Below are 15,715 nucleotides of genomic sequence, written 5' to 3'. Positions count from 1 at the left end.
CTTCTCAGGACAGAATCAAGTGAGAAACAGATGCTTCAGTCAAACTGCCACTAAACAGTGATAACTATAACATTTTGCTCTGATATAGTAGACTTTTTATTGGTTTTGGAAAATGATTCTAAGATTTTTACAAATAGAGTGTCTAGTCTACAGAGCAATACTACTGAGTTTGGTGACTACAGGAAAGTAATAGTTCTTGCATAACAGTGGAAAAAGTGAGTTGTACTGTACTTTCTAGTTTGGAAAGTAATATATTGCTATGTATATAGCCAATAATAAATTTTACTTAATATGTAAGTACTAGTTAATTAAAAAATTCCTGATTTTTTCTACTTTGAAAACTAAAAAGTAAGAGATAAGAAAATTTTAAAAATTTACTATTTAAGTCTCTTTGATTCTGGAAATATTTTAATTAGGTTCCACTTTTTAAAAAAAGTAGTTTCCTTATTACCTCCACAGTGAGTACATTAACTACATTTTCACAAACAGAAAACTTACATACATTCAACTGTTTACAAGACATGTCTCCATATAACACATTTACATTCATGTGAAATATACGAACTTCTTTAATTGCATATATTTATGACTCTTACATCTGGTACCTTTTAAAACAGCTAACATATAGTATGCTTATTTCCTATAAGTTAATTAATATATGACTATTTAAGGTGAGAAGAGTCTCATTTGAAGAATTACAATAGTTATATGCATACCATGGGAAATCAATAGTTTTTCTAAACATAAATTTCAAGCTAAAGCTTTAGCAATTTAAGTTATTTAACTACCAATGCATGAAATTCTTATCAGATTGTCCCATTTGGATTACAGTTTAAGTCATTTCAAGTTGTTCACAATTATTTGTGCATTGGTTGGGGGGAAAGCACCAAGGATAATAAATTGACTTTTCACATCACAGATGAAATCACAGCACAATGATTTCAATATCCCTTCAAAAATCTAATCATTTATAAAGAGCATTTATTTCAAATGCTCAATCTTTAAGCTTTCTTAGTGTGATCAACTGATACACTAGGGATAAGAATGGAAATGGTTAAAAACAGATGCTATTCATAATACTTACTAACTTAACAGAATTCAGATTTCTCCTAACATTGTTGATTTCCATTTTTGAACTGACTTCTTTAGATCTAAAAAGAACTCTGAAAGTAAGTGTAACATTTATACACTTGTCAACTATACTTAAAAAGAAACTCTAAAGGTGCCTTTCTTGTCAAAATACGAAACAAAAGTTTTCCTGATGAACAAGGCACCTTGTATGGTAAGGAAATATATAAAGAAAATATTTTCTACAAATTAATATATAAATTTATGTGCACAAAGGTGTAGTTCTCCCAGCTACATATGTAATATTTTAAATAACACACAATAAAAAAATTCAAAACACAGATTGAAAAAATAATCCATGTGGCTAATACTCCAGTTGTTAAATATTGCAGCATATATGTCACTGTAACAATTGGGAAAGATATTCTAATCTAAACGGTTAATGAAATCTCTTTGGAAAGACACTTTAAAAGTCCCCAATATGTAACCCTGGCTGTCAAATTTCAATCCAGAAGTTTTAACAGCTAAGATGCAATCCCATGAAAATAAAAGTGTGCACAAAGGCCAGCTCATCAGACTCTGCAGTACATAGCATTACTGGTGTGACTTTGGTACGAGCCTGCTGGGCTTTTATGTTCCTTTTCATTACTATGTGCACATGGTAAATATCATATTAACAACAATCGATTTTTATCACTATAAGTTTTGCTGCTCACAGAATGCTAACAAACATTGTTTTAAACATTTCCAGATCATGACAACAGTTCCTTACCTGAACATAAACAAAGAAACCCTTAGATTTAAAAACATTTTTAAGTGAACACATAAATGCATAAGGAGAGACATAAGAACATACTATTTTTATAAGTATAAAAAGTTCCAGCTTCTGCTAAGATTTCATTTCTTTTTCCCAGTGTTTTTTTTGTGTTCATGCGTTTCTGTTTTGCTAGTTATATTCTTTTTCCGAGATGAGGTATTAGGAACAACTGCACTAGAAGGTCCACTTGTAGCTACATAAAACAGAAACAACAACAAAAAACTATTGCTTAAATTTACACAAACAATCCAAGTTCAAATAATACTGCTGATTGACAAAACAATTCTTGTTATAATTGTGATGTAAATGAAATGTAAAAATTTAATATAGCATTTTTAACCTTTTACTTTTCAGAATTCAACACAAATATGGAAAGGTAATGACAATGGGCTGTGTTCACAAAATTAATTTCTCATTTTACTCTACATTCTTCCTAGGAAATTAATATATTTTCATAATTTTTAACTACCATCCATTGTGCTAATGATTTTTAAATTTATACTTCTGGCCTGGGCCTTTTCCTTTAGCTCAAGATATGTATATACAACTGCCAATTGAAACTTTCTTTAAAGATATCTGACGAGAAAGACAAACTTAATATGCATAAACTGAACTCATCATTTTCTCTACAAGCATCTATTTCCTCTTGTATCTTCTATCTTATCCCTCTCTAAAACGCTAGAAGGTAAGAAAACTAGAAGCACGCTTGACTTAGGAATCATCCTTCTGTGTCTAAACCAACATGAAGTCTTCATGAATTATCAAAAAACTATTCTAGGCCAGGCAGGGTAATTCATGCCTGTAATCCCAACACTTTGGAGGGCCAACGTGGGAGGATTGCTTGAGCCCAGAAGTTCAAGACGAGCCCTGGCAACATAGTGAGACCCCCTTCTCTACAAAAAACTTTAAAAATTAGCTGGGTGTGGTGGCACACACTTATAGTCTCAGCTACTCAGGAGGCCAACGTAGGAAGATTGCTTGAGCCTGATAGGTTGAGGCTGCAGTGAGCCATGATTGCACCACTGCAGTCCAGCTTGGGTAACAGAACAAGACATTGTCTCAAAAGAATAAATAAATAAATAAATAAACAAACAAACAAACAAATAAAAAACCATTCTAGGTGGCATTACATTATTACATTTCTACTATGGATGAATAGATGTATGGGTAAGCCCCTATCAGACCAATCTTCCCACAGATAACAAATATACACTCTGTACTAAATATGAGGAAGAACTACCTGAAGATACTAAATAGTGAACAAGAGAAGGCCGTTACTAGACAAGAATCAGCACTTGGAAAAAGGGAATAATATGGAATAACATTCCCCTTCTTTTTAGCCTGAGGACAGGCCCTAATATGCACCAGGTACAATGGCTACAAGTCCAACGTAAGAAGCAGAAGACAAGTATTGCAGCAACTACAGCTGCTAGAAAGTAAGGTGGAAAATCTCAAAAAGGATGAGCCCACAATTCTATTTGTAAATGATGGTCAAATGTATGGCATGAGCAGAGTAAAGTCCAAGGAGCCCAGCTAAAGCAAAAAATGAACTGAAATTTTTACCAGCCACTTCACGGAACACCATATTTTACAATCTGAGCTCAGCCAAGGCTAACTCTTTGTTTAAAAACAAACAAAACAATATTTTTTGGAGGAACATAACAGAAATAACAAAATCCAGAGTTTCTATAACATATCATTCACAATGTCTACAATATAATCCAAAATTAATATACTAAGAAACAGAAAAACATCTTTCCTGCTGAGAATGCATAAGTTGATACAGATCACTTTGGAGATGAGTCAGATTAACAGACAAGAATTTTAAAGCAGCAATTCTAACTATGCTCTAGGACAAAGAAACATAAGTTTATAATGAATAAAAAGAGAAAAATCCCTGCAAAAAAACTATTTAAAAGAATCAAACAGAACATCTAAAAGAATAAATATCTGAAATAAAAGGTCTGAAATAAAAACTAGATGGGTTTAACAACAGAATGAAAAGTAGAAGTAAAAGTAAACATCAACCAAATCAACCAAATCAACATCAACCAATGAACATCTTTTTTGGAGTATTACCAAAAAAGAAAAAAAAATAGACATAAATATGCCATAGTCAACTTGGTGAAAAGCAAAGATAAAGAGAAAACATTGAAAGCAAGCAGAGAAAAACAACCCATTGCATTTATGTGGACAGTAATTCAAATTAACTAAGTCTTCTTATCAGAAACAATGGGAACCAGAAGACAGTGGAATATCATTAAAGTGCTGAAATAAAAAATTTTCTACCCAGAATTCTCTATTCAGCAAAAATTACACTGCAAGAATGAAGGCAAAATAAAGCCATTTTTCAGACACAAAAAAATGCATAGAATTTGTTGCCAACAGACCTGCAGATTAAGAAATGCTAAAAAACTTCAGGCTGAAGGCAAACGAAACCAGATGGAAACACAGACTTCAAGGAAGGAATAGAGAGCAAAAAATATGGCAAATATATGGATAAATATAGAATCTTTTTCTCCTCTAAGTTTCTTTAAAATACATATGACTGTTTAAAGCAAATATCATAACATTGTATTGTAGTGTTTATAATATATGTGGAAGTAACACATAAGGATAACTATGTGTAAAGAATGGGAAGAGGGTAAGGTAAATGAATCTATACAGTGGCAAGGTTTCTACATTTTACTTTCAGTGGTACAAAATTAACCCTAAGTAGATGGTGAAAAATTAGGAATATATATTTAGAGCAACAAAAAAAATGCAAAAAGATACAGCAAAAGTCCATAGAAAAAGTTAAATAAAATTCTTAAAAATATTGAATTAGTACAAAATGAGGTAGAGTAGGAAAGAATAAAGGTATAATAATCAAAAGGAATAAACAAAACATAAAGTAGTAGACTAACCTCAACATATCAACAATTACATTAAATGTTAATGAACTGTAAACTGCAACCATAAGGCAGATATTGTTAGAATGCCTTGCATAAATAAAGTTTGTTGAGCTATATCACATCAGATAAAATAAAACAAAACATTACTGGAAATTAAAGAGAAAAAAGTCATGATAATAAATGAGTCAATATATTAAGAATATCCAATAACCAAATATGCATCTAATTATGTAACAGAGCTCCAAAACACAAAAAGCAAAAATCTACCAAATTAAAGGGAGAAACAGACAATTCTGCAGTTGTGAGTGTAATCGCTCTCTGTACAACTGATAGAACAATCAATCCCTTCCTTGAACACCCCTCTGCCAAAGAAAAACCAAATAGTAAAGACAGACTATCTGAACATTATCAACAACCTTGACCTCATGCATAATGATAAAATAGTGTCCATTAGGATCAATGAACTATAAGATAAACATTTGGGGTTTTTTTTAGTACACAAATTATATTCAAAATATTCCAGATGTTAAGCCATAAGTCCCACATTTAAAAGACTGAAATCACACAGTGTATGTTTTTATAACTGCAATGGAACTAAATAAGAAATTGATTAAAAACAATAAAAAACCCCTGAATATTTGGAATTTAACCAATATACTTCTAAATATGCAATGGATCAAAGAAGAAATCACAAATAAACTAGAAAGTATTTCTAACTGAATGATAATGAAAATACAATATAACTTTTGTGAGACTCAACTAAAATGCTTAGAGGGAAACGTAAAGGTTTAAATGTTTGAAATAGATAACAATCAATGACCTAAGAAACTAGAAATAGAGGATAAAAGTAAACCCAAAGTAAGTAGGATGTAGAAAATAATTTTTAAAATAATTAAAATAATTAATTTAAAATAATTTTTTAAAAATTGTGTTTTAAGGCCAGGTGCGGTGGCTCACACCTGTAATCCCAGGACTTTGGGAGGTTGAGGCAGGTGAATCACCTGAGGTCAGGAGTTCGAGACCAGCCTGGCCAACATGGTGAAACTCCATCTCTACTAAAAACACAAAAAAATTAGCCAGGCGTGGTGGCAGTCACCTGTAATCCCAGCTACTTAGGAGGCCGAGACAGGAGAATCGCTTGAACCCGGGAGGTGGAGGTTGCAGTGAGCCGAGATCACACCATTGCACTCCAGCCTGGGCAACAGAGGGAGACTCCGTCCCAAAAAAAAAAAAAAAAAAAAAAAAAATTGTGTTTTAAACATAAAACCAACAGAAATACAAAGAGCCAAAAGTTGGTTCTTTGAAAAAGTAAAAAAAATTGATAAATCCCTAGTGAGAATGATCACAAAAAAAATAGAACACAAATTACCAGTAACATGAATAACAGAAGTTATTACCACATTCATTAAAAAGATAATAAAAGAGCAACAAATTTGACAACTTAGATAAAATGAACAAATTCATAAAAAAATACAGCTACCAAAAGTATCACAAAAAGGAAACATAAATTCTATCAAAATTAATTGATATAAAATTAATTCTATCAAACATTCAAGGAAGAAACAAAAATCTTATAAAAACTCTTTCAGAAAATAGAAAGCACTTCCCAATTATTTTATGAAGCTAGCATTACTCTGATACCAAAACCTGGAAAAAGGCATTACAAAAACAGAAACAAAAAAAACTACAGACCAGTATCCTATCTTTCACAAACGCAGATGCAAATTTCTTCAAAATCAAATTTAACTATCTTTTGTCAGCATTTTTCTATCTTAACTTCGTGGCACATCTGATTGTACTGTCGATCCTTCCTGAAATGCTCTCTTACCCTGACTTCCAAGATATTACTCTATCATGATATTCTTTCTGTTTCTCTGATCCTTCTACTTTCCTGGTTGATGATCCTTCTTTTTCCCACTTTCTTATCCCAGACAGTGACATGCTACTCTGTTCATTTGTCTTACCCTATGTTTTTTTCCTCAGAGAATTTTACAGACCTTCATATATATAATATATCATAACTGAGTAGAGTTCATCCTAAGGATGCAAGGTTGACTTAACATTTGAAATGTCAAATATAACACCATTTTTAGTTTATTACTTAAAAATGTATATGAACTAATGCATTTATTATGTGTCTAAAGAACAATGTACTATGAGTCAAAATGCATTCAAATCCTAGGTCTACTGACTACTAGCTATGTAAGCTGGGATTAAGTTACTATCTCTGTTACTTTTTTCATCTGTAATGGACATAAGAATGGTATTGACCTCTAAAAGTTATGGTGAGAACTATGAGAATTAATAGAAAAATGCTTATAATATAAAGAACTGTACAAATGTTAGCTTTGTGTGGCATATGGGATGCATCGCAACTTATGTTTAAGATACTTATTCAATTGTCTGTTGTTTTACATACTTATTAGTTGGAATGTGCAAGGTTCAAATCTGTAAGATTTGTGGTTTAAGATATTCCCTCTGACTTATAAGGCCTTGTAATCTGATAGAGTTATAATCTGGTATAATAGATCAAATCAGTAGCACAGAGTGTTATTGAAGTTCTTGTTTTGATAATCATATAAATACATTATCAGTGGAAGAGGTTGGGTTGAGTCTTCAAGGATGTAAGGTAAAAGGGAAAACATTTTAATAGAAAAAAATGGCATGAATGCTAAGGGAATTTATTTGGGGAGAAGTAAAGAGAACAGTTTGGATACAGTATAATAATTAATAGCAGTTACCATTTAGTAAGTGTTTACTATGTGTGCCAAGTACTTTATATACAAGATTGCAATCATTTCTGACAGTTATATGAAGAAGGTACTATTAACCCTATTTTATGACTCATAAGACTAAGGATCAGAGAGGTTAAGTAACTTGTCCAGAGTCACATAGCTAATAAGTAGCAGAACTGAGATTTTAATCTAGGTTTCTCTGACTGTTAAGCACAAACTCTTAACCAAAAGAACATTTGAGAGCACTAGAGGAAAAGAATGAAGACATCTGCAATGAGGCTGTTGTCAAAGCCTTGGAGGTATATGAAATTCTCTGAGGAAAAAAGATATACGGTAAGAAAAATGAATATCATGAGTATCATGTTCTTGTCTGGATAAAAATGTAGAAAGAAGAAGGATGATCAAACAAGAAAAGTAGAGGAATAAGATAAATGGATAGAATATCACAATATAGTAATAGGGTAAGAGAGCATTTCAGGAAGGGTCAAAAATACAATTAAATATGCCACGTAATTAAAGTAGAAAAATGCTAATAAAAATTAATTTTGGTAGTCACATAATCAGACTGAGAATGGAGAGATGAAAATATTATCAGGAAAGAGAAAATTTTTTTCTTTCTCTTTTTAATACTTGAGACAGGGTCTTGCTATGTTGTCTAGGCTGGACTTGAACTCCTGGGCTCAGGTAATCCTCATACCTCCACTTCCTGAGTAGCTGGGATTGCAGGTGGGCACCACTATGCCTGGCCTATAGAAATTTTCATGTAAGATGATACCTTAAACTCAAAAGAAAGGCAAAAGAAGACAGTCCGTAAATTAGTTTGGGGAAAAGTGTGACTGTGAAATATATTTTGTTAACAGATGCGGGGAGAGGGGAAGACAACAGACAAAAAACAAATATATATCAATCGACTACAATAATAGATTTTTAACCCTTAGGATCATTACGCTCTAGGGAAGTGCAAAGATCCTAATGAAAAACAAATTTGACATTTAAAAAGCAAGTTACTATTCCTCTAATTTCTGTGCAAATCCATAAACTCAACACACACACCCCTAACCTGGTTTGCTGCTTGCTTTAGTGCTCTTTAAGGTAGCTGGTGGTGTTGGGAGGATCTTTGCAGGTGTATACGTATTTAAAGATACTTTTTTTCTCATTATTGGACTGGAACGTAAAGCTGTAGAGGCTGAAAAAAAATAAACAAACATGTTAATTTAATAATTTCCTGCCAATTATCTCTTAACATCATAGAAAGTTTCTTATAATTTAGTGACCCTACGAATATTCATAATAACAGAAGAAAATGGCCAAGGTAAATTCAGCAAAATCATCTTTTTTTTATAAAAAGATAGTTCTCTTATGGCCTTAGACAAATAGATGTTTGTTTATACTGTAAATGATAAGTATTTAAATAGTATGCACCAAAGGAATGCCAAGAATAGAGCGACAGACTTTATCCTTTCCTTACAGAAACTGAGGTTTTTAAGGCATGGAAAAGAGCTAATGGCATAGTTTTCTTGCCTGGTAACAGAATCAGTAATCCCCTCACCAGGCGTGGTGTTTCATGCTGGAATTACAGGCATGAACCACCGTGCCTGCCCAGGGACTAGGAGGATAAATTTCAACTGGCTAATACAGAAAAATAATTTGACTTATTTATTACTTATAATTTAGTTAGGCAAGGCAGGAGGATCACTTGACCCCAGGAGTTCAAGACCAGCCTGGGCAACACAGGGAGGCCTCATTTCTATTGAAAATTTAAAAATTAGCTGGGCCTGTGGTTCCAGCTACTCGGGAGGCTGAGGCAGAAGGACTGCTTGAGCCTGGAAGGTTGAGGCTGTAGTGTGCCATACTTGTGCCACTGCACTCCAGCCTGGGCGACAGAGCAAGACTCTGTCTCGGGGGGAAAAAAAACAGAGAGTCTCAAACTGTTTTTCTCTTAAAAAAAAAAAAAAAACAATTACAGATTCAGGGATGTTTCATCTACAAATATAATGGTATACTAAACTATCATATTTAGGAATAATCTAATTAAGTTATAAGTAATAAAAGATACTATTTTCCTATATTAGCCAGTTGAAATTTAACTAAATGAGAGGGAGGGAATTTTAAAGTTGGGTTTTTCCGGTTTTCTTTCTAACTAAGGCAGAGAAATTGAGAAGTGTAAAAAGGAGAAGTAGGGATAATTCTTAAGTATGGAATCCTCTGGGCAAGGACAGGCCAAAGTAGGGGAGAAGGAGACACTACTGGCATGAGCTTCTAGACTGCCTAAACAAAGGGAGAGACAGCATGCTTTTGAAAACCAAGATGTGGGCTAGTTATGGCAAATGTGCCTTTGCTGGTTGACACCTACAATGAATGATTATTCATTTAACTGAAAGAGCTCAAAGTAGTCACTAATGAAAATAATCTAAGAGATAAAAAGTCCTTAAAACATCATAAAACAACCTAGCTTTACTTAGCCCTTTTCTGCTTGCATATTTTTACCCTACTCTATGAACTTCCATCACTAACTTATCCTAATTAATATACCTACTCCTTTTTCTCCAATCTGTTATTGTCACTTCCCCATTGTAAGCTATCTTTTAGTATTAATATTTATTAATTTTGTGTTAGATGAGGAAAAAAACTTGGAAGGACAGACAATGATTAACAGTTCCTTTTCCCTTGTTATAAACACCACAAAATGAATATAATTGTATGTATATGATACTACAGCTTGATAACTCAGGGAACTAACTGCAAATAATATAAATATCCTATAATTTAATAAATAGTATTCCTACAGTTACTCTATAAAATACATGATTCAAAAACTTTCATCATAACTGGCACCCTATTTTCTTTGCTATTCAAAAATAATGAGAAAAATAGAGGCTTTAGAAGACCTGGATTTTAGTCTTGCTTGACCACTAATTCATTGATTTCCTCAACTGTGTCTTTCTATGATTTTTTCTTTAAATAGTAAAGCTGTTCTTAAGTGAAATCTTAAATAAAATAGACCAAAGGAGATACTCTGGTTGAAGCAGCCATGAAAGACACAAGCCCTAACTATTCAGCATCTTTCTCTTCCTCATGGAATTTCCAAAGACTCTTGGGAATACAGTTTGAAGACCAATGAACTAGATTATCTCTAAGGTTTATCCAATTCTATGAGCCACATTAAGTACATTTACTCTCTCATCTAGTTCTGTTAGTAACTAATTGCATGAAATTTTAAGAGAGCTAGAGGGACTGAGGTACAATTTGTATCCATGATATAGAGAAGAGCTAATTAGAAATTAACACAACTGGAAAAAGAATCTAATATCCTTTGCCTCATTAATATCCTTCAGTAATACACTCTGATGAACTGAATTCACTAACTACAAAATGAATCCATCAAGAGTACCACAGAACAAACCTTAAAATATTATCTTTTTGTAAATATTCTACTAAAATTATCCTTTCATAACAAACATGTCACTCCTATTTCTATTACCTTCAAATCATTCATTGCAAGTCTTCTAAAATCTAAATAGTGTTGAGATCTACCCCTAAACTCTTATTTACTAATTAGAATAATTCTTTAATCTCTATTTTAAGATTTCAAATCCTTGCCCCAGGGAAGCAATGAAACATCATTAAGGGTGAAGGGGTAAACTAGAATTTATTCAGGTTCTCTACTGCATTCTGAGGTAACAGCATTGTCCATTCTAGCAGGTTATAGAGAATATAAAAGGAGATGACCACCTTCATTTTCCTGTCTCTGATGTTTACCATTTGGAGAAGTTATTTCATTTGGAGTATTATCAATTCTCATAATCGGACACATTTATATGCAAATTTTTAAGTTAAGACCTACTTCCTAAAACCATCCCTAAAGTGAAGTATTTTAGAACACTCACCAGTATACATCCTATTACTGTTAATGATTGAAAGCTGGCCTCTACTACCAAAAATGGAAGAAAAGGGAAAGGTCACTACTTTGTATAAATGCAGGGGTATCATTTAGACAAAATATAAAGAGAATAGAGCTCTCTAGAATTATACGATGTGATGGCCCAGGAAAGAGAAGAGAACGACAGTCAGACATAAAAGTGGCATTCATTCCGAGAGCTCTAATATCTCATTTTATTATTGAGCAAAATTTATTTACAGCACTCAGAAAAAGAGGAATGATATACAAAGAAAGTTTGTCACTTTCTAAGATATGACTAGAATAGTAAGATTCTTAGCTCTAAGCAAAGCACTCTCTCCCAAAACTAATGCTTTCCAAACTGGAATTTCCAAAGTACTGAGGAATCCTATAGAGCTGAAAACAACAACTGGCAGCTGACTTCTCACACCTAAAAAGGAAGCCCTGAGCATTTCCCCAAATGATGTCCCTCAGAATAGTGCCACATGATATTTAATGTGTTACCAAAAAAGTGTTTTCTAAAAAATAAGTTTTGGAAAATCTGGGTTATTCAGTTTTCTTTACAGAAGAATGTCAGCCTTTTATATGCTAATGTAGCTATACCTCTCCAAAGGGAGGTGGGATATAACATAGTTTCTAAAACTTATTTAACCATGAACATCTTTTCTTCAAACACACAAATTAACCTCTTCAGAACGTTTTCTGAGATACACAATGTGAAAAATTGTTGTCCTAATTTGCTGTCTTTAGTTAAAAGCTCTTTCTAACTACTTACCAAAGGTAGTCAGGAGATGAGTGTGTATGAATGGGTTAATGTGGACTGATATTTTGCAGTTTTAAAAAACTTTGCTATAAAATGATATACAATAGGAATATGAGATTTCTAGCAAACATAGTTTTAACAAAAGACCACAACCCTATATTTTGTTGACTTCTACTGCTATTGGTTTTTTGTTTTTTGTTTTTTTTTTGGTAAGAAGAAAAGATTTTGGCAGAGTAAAAAAAACAGGTACAGTTCACATTACACCAAAGAATTCCTAATAATGTCCCTTTACACTCCTTTGTACTCCTACTCATTACCACTACCTGCTTTTATGTTGTTATAATTCCTGTTATACTCAGATAGTATGTAGTTGCCCAGCAACTAAATAATAACAATGAAAGAAAAATTTCCTACAAATTTCAGCGGTCTTCCGTGGAACGTCAGATGATGGAGAAGCAATGGAAGCAAGAAATTCATCCACTTGCTTTAAAGATAGGGCATTATGAAGAGTTTCTAGAGGACAAATAGATGGCACCATGGAATACAATTCAAAGCCTAGAAGAGAAAAAAACCAAAAACAAAAAATAAAAGATGGATATTTAAAAAATCAGTAATTAGAAAGGAAGACTACTGCTTAGAACTGGACAGTTTAGGTCTTTTCAGTCTATCACATGCAAACACACAATATCTCTGAAGTCATGACACCAGATGCTATGCAATATGGAGCTGGAACAAGATGTGACAAAGATTTCTTTTTAAATGTAATCACGTAGTATCGCATGCACACAATTTCATTCTCTATTGGTAAAATCTAAGAATAATACTTTAAAAAACCTAGGGAAAAAAAAAAACAAGAAATACAAGTTTTCAGTTTTTATTTTTTGAAGTCAGGTCTATTCAATAGGTGAATAAACTGATGCCACATGATGTATCCCTGATGCCAGGACGCTAACAGTAATTTCTTGTTGAAAAATTATATAATTACTTGTGAATAATTATTTTAGATACTTTTCCAGGTGTGCCAAGACCAATGATACTCTCTAGTATGAACCCCAAACAACATTCATTCATTCATCCTGGAATAAAAATTCCAAAACGTATTTCACCTACCTTTACTGAATTAACACATAATTATATTACTAGGAATCACTGGCTGTGTAAAGTTAGGCCAAGTAAAAAGCAATACAAAATACAAATATGTTCCTATTTAACAATGGCACAGAAATACGAAAATTTTATGAAACAATCATGCAAATATGTATTAATACCATCAGTGAAACAAAAGCACTTAAATACACAGTTTATGTTTTTAAACAAATAGGATATAGGTTATTCACTTTTTTAAAAAAGAAAATTGCCTATTTATTTAAACTTCATTCAACTGAATGGCTTTTAAAATTGCTTTCATATACTGTTAAAAATAACGAGTCTTTCTGCATCTACTCTTCCAAAAATTAAAATTAATTTCCCGCAGTTAAATACTTATAATACTCAAAGTTTTATATAAAGTCAAATATCATTAAAAGTACAAAATTAACCTCAGACTGCAACACTCTGCTTCAATAGGCGTGTGCTCATTTTTAAATTGACTGATGTTTGATTCATTTAAATATTGAAGGAAATATTGACCCAAGAACTGCCTAATTCTCAGTTAGAATAAGGAAACTTTGGTTAAAAGAGAATCTAATCTTCCTAGGAAAATAACCAAAGGACTTGCAAAAGTGATATGTCTGATTTTCAGGTGCAAACCAAAGCATGACAGAACATTACACATACTTTAAAAACAAAAACAAAAACAAAACTATACTATAACAGCAACTAAAGCACCTAAATTAAGCACTAAAGAAATTAGGCTTGCACAACTGTTACATTTTTTAGAAGTACAAGATTCATGCAAATGAGCGCAAACCCTTTCTTTGCATTACACTAAACTTAACGATGAGATCTTTTCTTCTTTCCTCACAAAGTTTATAAATCTTTTATAGCAATTATTTTATTTCATTTGCCTGCTAGATTTTATAACAGGCAAATGACAATATAATTAAGTTCCTCTAGACTACATTTTTTTCCACTTATCTTTAGTAAACTTTTCCTTTAATGCACAATGAAAGGGTTAGCGCAGCAATTTAAAAAGCCACCCTGCTGACATGTTTAGAAGCTATAAAAACATACCACTGGAGCCTAGAAATTCCACAGAGGAAACGGACCAGCACCTATAGAGGTGTAGGTGTTCTGCACAGAGGCCCAGAAAATAAGGTAAAGCACTGTCAGAAGATACTTGTTTCACCATGTTCCTTGAACTAAAGATGAAGGGAGGGGTAAGTCCATGATATGTGTTAAAGATGGAAATAACATGAAAGTTAGGGGAAATAAAAAGTAAAAGGAAGAGTCAAATGACAATTCATAGGACAGATAAGACAACACAATATTAAAAAAGGAAAAAAGGAAACCTTAAAACTCAAAAGAAATATTTGTAGAATAGAAAAGAATGCACCTTATGTGCATTTGTATGTGCAGAAAATCCACATTTTTAAAAAAGAGCCTAAACCAAAGGAATATAAAATTACTCTATTTTCTATTAAATTTAACATAAATATTTTTCATTTTTAAAAACCTTCAGTTAAACACAGATTCTCCTAGATAATAATACCTCAAATACTGGTTTTAAACACACAGCATTCAGTACAAAAACTATGGTCTTAAACCTGCAATGTCTCTTCTTAGAATTTTTGTGGCTTCTGTTTTTCTTGTGACTTCTGTGTTTCTTCTAAGAGGTTCTTAGTCATGCGGTTTCTTTAGAAGCTGCAGCTGTATCAAATAAGAATCACTTTCTTCAAAAAGTAGCATTTAAATAGCTACAATGAAGGGAAAGCACATTAAGCTTTAAGGCTAAATTTTTACTTGTTGAGGATGAGATCTTCTTATTCCACCTTCAAGAATTATTAGTGCACTGTTATTTAGATGTGTTGTTAAAGGATCCAGAAGGGGGAGAATGACCATAAACTTGTGTTGAATCCTTTAGCTTCATAAAAATTTCTGAAAGATATGACTTGAGTTTTTGAAAGACTTACTTGCAGTTAAAAAGAAAAAGAGTTCCAGGGATAAAAGTATCTTCATTCCATGTATAATAAAAGCAAAAATCTGTAAGTGCTCTTTTAAATTCTTTGATCCTGAATTATTGTAAAATGATCAGTAAATATTCCCTCTTGCCCCACAATATCAAGCTCTATGTTAGAAGTTGTAATGGCAATAATTCCTTTTACAATAATGGTCATGAAACACTTTCCTATTCAGCCTCAAAAATGGAATTTAACAGAGCTGGGTTTCTAGATCTTAACTTAATCTTCTTCCTATCAGGAGTCCTCTAAATTTTAAGAAAAAGCAGTGGTACTAAAAGGAATTAGTTGCTTGATAACAGCAAACCACATTGCTACACAAGAACAAAGTGAATGCTGGACAAAGTTTTCAGAGTGCTCCAGACCGAACAGGGTTTTGCTTTAGAAAAATAGCCAGGAACAGACGATGTTATACAGCGAAATA

General features: G+C 32.6%; 1 protein-coding gene across 35 annotated transcripts in view; it reads right to left on the bottom strand.

Annotated features, from left to right (window-relative positions):
• Positions 1-390: 390 nt before the first annotated feature.
• The window catches only part of PPIP5K2 (diphosphoinositol pentakisphosphate kinase 2), an 82,766-nt gene continuing 67,441 nt past the window's right edge, over positions 391-15,715 (bottom strand). For 24 of the 35 annotated variants that reach the window (XM_054684473.2, XM_054684477.2, XM_054684480.2 and 21 more), the window contains 3 exons: positions 12,590-12,730; positions 8,575-8,700; positions 391-2,078 (listed from right to left, as the gene is read on the bottom strand). In XM_054684473.2, coding sequence (XP_054540448.1) covers positions 1,966-2,078; positions 8,575-8,700; positions 12,590-12,730 — 380 coding nt within the window. In that variant the 3' untranslated portion in view covers positions 391-1,965. Of the gene's footprint in view, positions 2,079-8,574; positions 8,701-12,589; positions 12,731-14,347; positions 14,476-14,838; positions 14,984-15,715 lie in introns of those variants that run through there. The other 11 variants (XM_054684469.2, XM_054684476.2, XM_054684479.2 and 8 more) reach the window with 4 other exon arrangements.

The sequence above is a fragment of the Pan troglodytes genome, chromosome 4, assembly GCF_028858775.2.
Source record: "Pan troglodytes isolate AG18354 chromosome 4, NHGRI_mPanTro3-v2.0_pri, whole genome shotgun sequence".
Taxonomy (NCBI): Eukaryota; Metazoa; Chordata; class Mammalia; order Primates; family Hominidae; genus Pan; species Pan troglodytes.
Note: the sequence above shows the minus strand (reverse complement) of the source record. Positions and strands in the feature narration are given on the sequence as shown.